At 39.3% G+C, this 10,869-nt stretch overlaps 1 protein-coding gene across 1 annotated transcript in view; it reads right to left on the reverse strand.

The window, feature by feature from the left end:
• The window catches only part of LRRC69 (leucine rich repeat containing 69), a 155,092-nt gene extending 145,877 nt beyond the window's left edge, over window positions 1-9,215 (reverse strand). The window contains exon 1 of the mRNA XM_004697719.2: window positions 9,033-9,215. Coding sequence (XP_004697776.1) covers window positions 9,033-9,215 — 183 coding nt within the window. The remainder of the gene's footprint in view (window positions 1-9,032) is intronic.
• Window positions 9,216-10,869: the final 1,654 nt, after the last annotated feature.

The raw sequence follows: 10,869 nt of genomic DNA on the forward strand, positions 1-10,869 counted from the left end.
AGGAGAGACTATGAAAGGTGCTATTAATCACAGAGTAGCTAAGGCAAATGAAAGGATGAAGTCAAGAAGATGATAGAAAATGTCAAAGGGCACCTTGAGAAGACATTTAATGAAATGTGCAAGAACCTAGATCTAGAAAACAAAAAGTGAAGAACATGCTCAGAATATCTGAAACTCAAAGAATCCAAGAAAAAAATCCAGCCTGGAATTGCAACTTTGAGAGATTCTATAGGCAAAATATTGAATGATGCGGGATCATTCAGAGAAGATGGAAAGAATATACAGAGTCATCGTACCAAAAAGAACTAGTCAACAGTCCACCATTTCAGGAGTTATGAGCAAGAGCCGATGGTGCTGGAGGAAGAGGTCCAAACTGCACTGAATGCATTAGCTAAAATCCAGGCTTCAGGAATTGACAGAATATCCATTGGGATGTTCCAAAAGGCAAAAGAATCCCTGGAAGTACTCACTCATCTATGATGGGAAATTTGGAAGACTAGGAAAGTTGGAACTCTTGACCAACAGACTGGAAGAGACCCACATCTGTGCCCATTCCAAAGAAAGGTGACCCAACAGAATGCTCAACAAATTGTAAAAATATATCATTGATATCACACACAAGTAAAATTTTGCAGAAGACATCCAACAATGGTTGCAGCAGTATTGACAGGGAGCTTCCAGAAGTTCGGGCCAGATTCAGAAAAGGGTGTGGAACAAGGGACATCATTGCTGATGTCAGCTGAATCCTGACTCAAAGAGAATACCAGAAAGATATTTACTTGGATTTCATTGACTATGTTAAGGCATTTGACTGTGTGGACCATAATAAACTTTGGAAAACAATCTTCCTAGATCAATAATCAAGGCTCACAGAAAACAACAGTCGAGATATCAAACAATATATATTACATTGGGAAAATCTGTTGCAAAAGACTTCTTTAAACTATTCAAATGTTTTCTCATTTATCATAATGTTGATTATTGGTGCAATTGTGAGTTTCTGAGTAACTAATATGGAAAAGCTGTTTTAATCAATTAATTAATGTTAATAACAACCTTAAGGTCTAAGAACTATTAGGACTTTTTTATGGGCGAGTCAGTGATGTAAGCTATTTCTCATTACTCGGATAGTTAGTGGGAGATGAGATTTGGGTTTCTTCTCGACTAGAGTGCGGAAGAAGGTGAAGGATCAAGAGACCTGCAGGAGCCTTCATTCACACTTGGGAACAAGGTGGAGGCAAAAAACCCGTGAAGTGAGCTTGGAGAGAAGGAACATACTAAGTAAGTGTCCCTGTGCCACGGCACATACAATAGACAAAAATAGGTAATGAATCTTTGGTTTGATTAAAAAACAAAACAAAAAAAATAGGCTCTCAAAAGTGGAGGCATTTCCTACTTGATTAAGGAAGAAGATATTCCCAATAGGTGGAATTAGGAGAAAGGACAGACCTGACAAAAAGCATAAATGACCTAAAATCCTTTCTGATCTCCTAGAGGTAGGGACGAAGACCAGAATGCCAGAAGAGGGAGACTAAGGATGTCTTTGCTTATGCTTGTCCCTTTGTGTGCCTCGCTGAGCTCATTCCGCAGAGCTCAGCTCCCTTTGCATTTCCTCAGAACCACTTCCTCTGATGGAGCTCAGTAGAAGCCTTCAACCCAAACCAAACCCATCACGGCAAATCCAACTCATGGGCACAACATGATTTGCTGCAGCATTTTGTTTTTCACAATCATAATTGTATATCTACTTGTGTATTTTACTTCCCCCACTAAACCTGAATATAGGGACACCTGGGTGTTTTTGTTCCTTTTTGAATTAACAAATAGCAGCCACTGGTCTGTGCAGGCATATACTAGCTGTTCATTGAACATATGAATGTGTGTATTAACAAATGAAGGGAGTTGATTCAGTTAGGGGTCGTCAACAAGGACTACAAGAATAAAAGGGGAATCTAAACCAAAGAAGAGCAGCCTGGCCTTGGGAAAAATGCTTCATATTACTTATCTAGATTTCCAAAGGGTGAATCCACCCATTATTGTGTTGTCAATCATGCATTTTTGACTGAATTGCTTTTCAACCCTCTGACCTTGGCTGTGTGTGACAGGCTACCTCAATGTAAAATTTTGTCTTTTCAAGGTATACAGCTTTCTACACAGATTGTATCAGACGTGTGTCATTTGGAAACCCCATTAAGGGAAACGAACGTTATCTTAAAGAGACCTGTTGCAGGCTAAATAAAGGAAGAGACCCCTCCAGATTCCTCAGCCCTAACCTGAACAGTGGTCGGGGTGGCTTAAAGACAAAAGGAGGAAAGTGAAACTGAAATGGACTTGGGGTCTTTGCGACAAACAAGTTCCCTTCAAACAATCACACACCCAAAAAATAAATAAATAAAGGAAGGAAGAGAAATGCTCCTTTGGACTAAAAACTGAAACACCCACGTGTGAGAGGAAGCAGAGGACTGCTACCCAAAGGTGTGGATTTTAAAATCAGTAGACTTGGGTTCAAATCTCCTGGTTTTGAGGTTGCCCGATAATTGGCAATTTAAGACTATCATCTGTATAAGAAAATACACTAGCTATTTTCATGTTTTACTTTGTTTTTTTGTGGCATGTCCAATCCTGTAGACATAGTTTTGCCTTGGTGAACAAGTTATTGAAATTTTGGCCTTGTCTAACCCACGTTGCTTTCTTAAACAGTGTTAAATAACTTAAGTTTTTAACGGGTATAAGTGAAGACCCCATGCATTTTAGTCTAAAAAACTTTCCTATGGATATATAATCATTTTCTCAATTTTAAATTCTATACCATTGGTTAGATTAATGATACTAGTATTAGAATTACTAAATGTCTCCTGAAGGTTATATAAATTGTTTCTCAACAAGCTGATAATGCTGCTCTAAAGTGGACCAAGGATATATATAAAAACTTTAAATACCATATATACTTGAGTATAAGCCAACCCGAATATCAACCAAGGCACCTTATTTTACCATAAAAACTGCATTAAGAACGTGCTGAAAAACTCAGCTTATACACGAGTATATATGGTATATGAATGAATTTTGAGCTCACAGTTTGAAACCACCAGCAGCTCCATAGAAGAAAGACTGGGCTTTCTACTCTGTAGACAATCTCAGACACTCACAGGAGGTCACTATAAGTCAGCATTCACTCGATGGCAGTGAGAAATCATGGGAACAGTGTCTCATCTGTCTCTTGCTGAGCAGCCGGTGGGCTCAAATATCTGACCTTGTGGTGAGCAGTCAAACACATAACCCGCTACACCGCTGGGACTCCTTATGTGTTGTCCTAAACCAAAACCAAACGCACTGCCTGGATGCGGGAAAACTGCCCCCGGGGGCTTCTGAGACGGTAACTCTTTACAGGAGTAGAAAGCCCCATTTTTCTCCTGTGGAGTGGCTGGTGGCTTTGAACTTCAAACCATTAAATTATCAGCCTAACACAATCAGGTTCCTTATTTATTGTACACGTTACTCTTATTTCTGGTCCTTTGTTAAGCTAGCAAATTGGAACTCCCTGGCTATTCAGTTCCAGATAAAGTGATATTTGGAGAAAATTCCATGTTCATGTTAATTTTCACTGTTCACATATATCTTCAGACACCATGTGACATAACATGACCTATATATTTAGTACAACAAAAGCTACTTTAAATCAAGCCAGCATGCACTTCCTTTATTTCAGGCTAGCTAACACTATGTTACACTCTCCTGATTTTTTATGGGCAAGCAAAGTGAAGGGTGGCATATGGCTTATGTTTGGCATCCCCAAACGTAGAGGTAATGGTGGGGGGGTGGGGGGTTGCCATTTTTGGAATCAGCAAGTCAAATATACCCAGAAGCAAGTCTAACATTTAAGGCACCACAGTGTGTGTTGGCCAGTGTTATGTGTTTTTCCTTTTGACCCATTTTCACTTTGTTCCAGTTTCTAGTATCTTTTTTTTTTCTAAGTTTTTAAAAAAATATTTTATTGGGAGATTCTTATAGCTTTTATAACATTCCATACAGCAATTGTATCCAGCATATTTGTACATATGTTGCCCTCATCATTTCCAAAACATTTTCTTTCTAGTTGAGCCCTTGGTATAAGCTCCTCTTTCCTCCCCTCTATCCCCCAGCTTCCCACCTTTGTGAATCCTTGATCAATTTATATTGTTATTATTATTTAGTATCTTACACTGTCTGTTGTCTCCCTTCACCCACATTTCTGTTATTCGTTTCCTTTGAGGGGGTGTGTGTGCTATATATCTAACCTTGTGATGAGTTCCCCCTTTCTCCCCCTTCCTCTACCTGGCCATCCCCCGACCCTCATGATAGCACTACTCCAACTACTGTTCCTGAGGGGTTTAATCGTGTGTCTGGAGCTCTTATCTGTACCAATGTGTGTTCTCCAGTGTAGCCAGATTTGTAAGGTAGAACTGGGTAATGGTAGTGGTGGTGGTGGTGGTGGTGGGGAGGAAGCATTCAGGAACTAGAGGAATAATGTGTGGTTTGTCGGTGCTATACTGCACCTTGGTTGAATCATCCTTTCCTTATAAACCTTCTGTGGGAGGATATCCAATTGCCTACAGATGGGCTTTGGGTCTCTACTTAAATCCCCTTGAGTTTCTAGTATCTTCTGCTTTCCTTGGATTGGGGTTTCTCCTGTGTTTTATTTTGTTATCTTTGTTGGGATTTTTGATATGATTTTCTTTATATAAAATCCTGGGTAGGTAAATCTATGGAGCTAGTAACTGGATTAATAGTTCTTTAGGGTTATGGAGGGAAGTTGGGGGGGAGTTGGGGGGAAATGGGGAACTAGTAATAATGGGGATAGCAATGAAGAAAATGTTCTAACAATGATTGTGGTGATGATTGCACATTATTTAGTATATTCAAACCATTGAACTGTATGGTATGTGAATTACACCATACTCTTTCTTTTAAGGGTCTTTTGGTTTGTTTATTTGTTTTAAGGAGAGACTAAGGACACAGTAATAAGCTTACAGATTACATAACCCTGCAAAGAGTTGGTCTTATTTACTGTCAATTGTGTATGGTCAAATGCGGTCAAATACGTCAGTTTATTTGTTTTGGGCAAACACACACATGAGCAGCTTAAAGGGAACCTGGCTACGCAATCATTGAACCTTATGGTGTATACCAACAAGACTGCACGTCATTATACCTGATGGATATCTGTTTCCTTTGAGACTCTAAAACTATGGCTGCTTTACCTATGAGGGACCTTTGTTCCTGTGCTATTCCCAATCCCAGCAACACTGTGTTTGGTTAAGCCTGACTTTGAGAACAGCTTCTGTTTCATTCTACTAAAGCCTGATTCATATGATTGCTAGACCCCAGGTCGTAGGGACAAGATAGGGTTTCTGCCCTCAAGAATCATAAAGTTCTTCTCTGAAAACTGTGGACATGCCAGCACTTCATTGATCACAGGCCAAATGCATCCTCCACATATTACAAAACATTCACCCATTTCTTTTTATATCATTAGGAGTGGTGATATATCCCAGAGCTCCATTAGTCAAATTAGCAAGGAAAGAGCAAGGGGATCTACATTCATTAAAGAATTTCCTCTCTTCTCTTTTTATCATTGTTACCAGTAGTATTGCTTATCATAATTATAATGCCAAATATAATTATTAGAAAATTATTATGTATCGTGATTGGAGCTTTATATACATTAGGATTTAAAATAATGTACAAACATGAAGGCAAGAACCACATTTTGTTCATACCTGTATCTTCATTACTTATAAAGGATATAATGTATAGTAACAGAAGTTCAAAATAATTCTTGAAAAGTGAATTTAGGAATTTCATAGACAGCTGTTAGAATAAGAACTATTTTAAGAGGAGCTGATATTAAGGGCTCAAGTGGAAAGATAATGTCTTGAAAATGACAATGGCAACATATGTACAAGTTTGCTTGAAATAATTGATTTATCGATTGTTATAACATCTGCAAGAGCCCCCAATAAAATTATTTAAATTAAGAAGAAGATAAAGAACTAGTTTTGAACTGAAAGGCTCTGAGTTTGGTTTTGAGGTAGCATATAGAGTACCAAGTTATAAAGATGAGAAAGAGCCTAGATCAGTCATCAACATTTCAGCGGGAAGCCAGACACACTCTGCTCGGTCTCTGATGGTTAATGCCAATCATCATGTGATGTCCTAGTTAGTTTGCTTGTTCTTTTCATCTCTTCTGACTAAGATGTAAATTCTACGAAGACAAAGATTTTCATCTGTTTTTTTCACTGCTCAGTCTCAGCCCCTAGGAAACATATGGTGCTCAATATTTTTTGTGAGTTGAATGAATGAATGCAGACATGGAGTCCTTAAGGGATTAGAATCTCCATTTGGCTGGTAAGTGGCTGAGCCTGAACTCTAAACGCTCATGCAGAGTTCTTTCAGCTCGCTCTGTCTCCTTTCTGAAATGTCATTAGCTCTATTAGCAGCTGTGAGAATAACTGAGCAGTATCTCTGAACTGTGTGAATAAACGCTATCTGTTCTTTGAAGGGGACTGCTAGATTCCATTCAGGGCTGATTCTAGAACTCCCATTATTACTATACAGAAGAAATTGTTTGCTTGATCTTTTCTTTTAAAAATTCTACAGGCTTGAGGACCGTATTAAGAGAAAAAATGCTACTTCACAAACAACTAACCAACATCATGCCATTGGCGTAAATACAACTTGTAAAGCTCTTTTAGAGGCAAACCATAAAAAGTCTAGTTTCAAGCCATTGCATTCCTAGTAGTATGATTTCTTCCTTAGAAATAAGAGCAAAGCTGAGTTAACTCCTTATTGAGGATGTTGACAGTGGTCTTTTCAAAAGTTAGAATCGTTCCTGAATAAGTTAACTGAGGAGAAAAGTAAAAGGAAGACAAAGCGGTGATAGGTTCTCAGCCCTACTCCACTCAGTGCCCCCATGGAAATATACTTTGTAATCTTTAAAGAGGAATACAGGTATCTTTTCAGAGAAGCAAGGGCTCAAAAATCCTTACCACCATACTCTGACTAGGAAGATCACTGGAGATATATTCCTGCAAAACAAGGAGTGACCCCCAAAGAACAAACCAGGAGATGCCCAAAATAGTGAATCCATATCAAGAGAGCTGCAAAGGGATCTCCTAGCAGGACAGTATCCAGGAAACTTTGATAACAGTGGGCCAGGCAGGCAGAAAGATGGGAGAGCCCTCAAAAGACGTCTCCAAAGGAATAAAAAACAAAAACAGAATGATAGTATTTGAAACAAAATTAGGCTATAATAAAGGCAAAATCACAACCAAAAGAAGAAAGCTAATTAGAAATTCAAAGGGGATAAAAAAGCTACATAAAGAATAAACTTAACGATAGCACCTGAATAGACTATTAATTATGTTTATTAACAATATAAATTTCAAAATTTTATAAAAGGAAAATCAAATAAGACTTAATAATACTTATATGAACAGAATGTAAATGGTGAAAAATCTGGTTCGTAAGAAGTTGGGAATTTGTGAGGTGGGAGTGGGGAGGAAAGCTACAAGTGGATTACAAATGACAATACTGCCAATTTACAAGGTGGATGCAGGAAAGAGTTTGTCGTTGATGATAAAGATATCAAAGTGTAATGTTATTAAGTTTAAAACATCGCTATAGAGAAGCTAAATATAGTCATGTAACTTTGGGGCAGATAAAGGGAGTGGTGTCTAAAATGAATAAACCAAGGAAAACTATATAAACTAAAAAGCGGTTATCTATGGAGATCGGCATTAGGAGTGAGAAGTCTTTTGGAACTTCATTTTTGAAAATCAATATCCTCTAGTACTTTGATGGGAAAAAAATCAAGTGGAGGGGGAGAATCAGCGTACGGCTCAGTTAAAGGTGAAATTGCTTTGCACATTGTCTTTCATGTCGAGTGTTTTCAGGTGCCCCAGAGTCTATTCCGACTCACAGGGACTCAATGGGGCAGAGCAGAATTGCCGCGTCGGGTTGCACAGATCGCCAAGTCTTCCTCCCAGGAGTGGCTGGTGGGTTCAAGTCACCAACCTGAGCATTCAACTGTGCCAGCAGGGCTCCTAAGGTTGAATTGAAACGCACAACTCATCTTTCACTTGTGACTATGAGTACGATGTTGGACACCACAGTTTATGAAATGGAGTAATTGGAGAGTAGTCCATTCCATGCAAAGATGTGGACACAGATCGCAAGTTCAAGGATATCAAGGATAAGTAAGTGATGATTAAAAAAAGATTAATCAACTAAAAACTAAAGAGCTACAACGACTGGGTTCTTATAGGTTCTTTCCGTGCTGATGACAATTTAGAAGGGCACACACAGACAAAAAAGAGAAAATGACTAAGTTAATACCCCTTGCCTTCTTCCAACCTCAAGATCTTTAGCAGCTGGCATTTCATATTGTTAGGCAGAAATGCTTCACACGGCATCTGGGATTCATTCATGTGGACGTTTGCTCTTTAAGAAGGATATTCTTTATTTAAAATATTAACCTTCTTTTAAAGCCTACTTCAGAAGAAATGAATGTTCCCTCCTTCCCATTCCCTGCCAACACTCCATTTCAAAGTTCGGCCTCCTCTAGGAAATTGAAAAAGGATTTCCTCCGTATACCCCAAACATCTCTGTATTTCACATGAAAAGGCTTCAGGATAGTCCCCAAGGGAAAAGGCATCTCCGGGATCCTCAACCCTACTTCCAGATGTGAGCCTCCAAGGTAGACGAGTAGATCCAGACTTCCAACCCTTTTCCAGATGATAGCCTCCAGACAGATGAGTGTGGCAGAGAACTAATCCCCTGGTTCCACATGGGACCCAGAGAGCACATGAATAAATTGAAACATCTTCTTCTACCAGATATAATTCCCGAAGGAAGAAAACTTTCTGATCCCTCTCCCACGGCACTCCATATTAAGTCTCTGGGAGCAATACAGCTACGTGTCACTGTTCTGTCTCTCGCCTTTATTCTCTGCTCCTATCCCCAGCCTCCGTTTAAAACAGGTTGCTCCTCACCTGGGTCAAGGCACTTATCTCTGGACACACTTTGGGGATCAGGTTATTCTGTAGGCTTAGAGTCTTGAGACCAGACAGTTTTTCTAATGTTGAGGGCATCTTCATGATTTTCTTTCCATTCAGGGTAACAATTTTAGTTCTTTTACCACCCCTCAGTGCTCTTATTAGCAATCTCTCGGCCATGATCTTAGAAGAGGAGAGAAGAAAAAAAAAAAAAGGTGATGGTAGCCATGAGGGATTAGAGTTCTTAGAACTGGTGCATCATAGAAACAAAGTATTCTGAGATCCACCAAACTGAAGGTGAGAGACATCAGATGGCTTTTGATCTAAGAAGGCAGGTGATTCCAGGTTTGGGACAGGGAATGCCCCAATAAGCCTGGGCTATTTGGGCAACGGCTCATTCTGTTGCCCAGGGGGTCCCAGCGAGCTGGATCTGACTTGAAAGCACCTACAAACCACAATCACTTAAGGAGATATTTCCCCTCACCCTTCCTTGTTCCAGGGGTAAGAAAAATATCAAACTAACGAGGCCACATCAAAAAGACACGGAAGTCAATGTCCAGGGGCTCCCACCGGGCTCAGGTGAACAATTATGAGGATTGGAAAGAATAACTTGTAAAGCGCTGAAACATCTCAAAAGATTAAAATGTCAGGGTTTGCAGTAACTTTTGAAAAAGTGAAGTGATCATTCGCATTGGAGGTTGCTAAGGCACCAACTCATTAGTCTGATAACGCAAAGCACGCCCGAGCAGTCGTCCTGCCTTTACAGCACAAACTGGAGCTCATGGTCACAGAGCCCTGGTAGGTAGCACAGTGGCTAAGCCCAGGCTGCCAACGGAAAGCCAGGGTGGCCTTTGCTTCACTAAAGGTGAGAACCTAAGAAACCTTCTGAGGAAGTCCTCTGTCCTATAGCGTCACCTCAGTCACAATCTAATCAAAGTGAATAGGTTTGGGTTTACAATTTGGGGTAATCATATTTAATAATGTTCTTATGCATAGAAAGGTTGCTAATACATGAGGAAGGGAAAAAGTTCTTTTAATTACCATATTTGTGAATTCTAATAAAATCAGCAGAGATCATAATTGGATTGGTAAAACCATGGTATGGAAGATAGACAATAAACTTTATCAGAAAGGGACCAGGCTAACGACTTAACTTACTTTTTTTAAATCATTTTATTAGGGGCTCAAACAACTCTTATCACAATCCATACATACATCAACTGTGTAAAGCACATTTGTACATTCATTGCCCTCATCATTCTTAAAACATTTGCTCTCCACCTAAGCCCCTATGACTTAAATTACTAATCAATTTCAGTATCACTAAATTTGAGACAATCACATGCTCTTAGACAGTAATGCATAAGGTGATGTTACATAGCAGCCTTCTTTCATCAAGAAAGGAACTTGAATCATGTTTGTAGCTCTAACTACACTTTACAGAAAATATGAGGAATAGAGAACAAGTCATCTCTGGGAAGCAGAATGGGAGGGGAAAATGACATAAGGTTTCACCAACAAATCAATGACGGTAAAAAGAGGAGATAGAGAAACTGTTTTAAAATAAATGAGATAAATAACCGAAAGCACTGGGTAGAACTTGCTTAGATCCCATTTGAATATACATGCTGTGGATATATAATCAGAGAAATTTACTCATGGACTAAATACTAGATGTTCAGAATGAAGGTTAATTCTGTCATGTGTGATAAGAAGCATGGGAGCAGTGGTTTTTGTTGTTGCTGCTATAAATGTTGCTGTTTTAAATGATTGTTGCTTGTAAGTGCTATCTAGCCAGTTCCAGCTCACTGGGCCCCCAAGGACCACAGACTGC

Source organism: Echinops telfairi, unplaced genomic scaffold, assembly GCF_000313985.2.
Source record: "Echinops telfairi isolate 266 unplaced genomic scaffold, ASM31398v2 ScPeMD7_1;HRSCAF=3_0, whole genome shotgun sequence".
In the NCBI taxonomy this organism is placed as follows: Eukaryota; Metazoa; Chordata; class Mammalia; order Afrosoricida; family Tenrecidae; genus Echinops; species Echinops telfairi.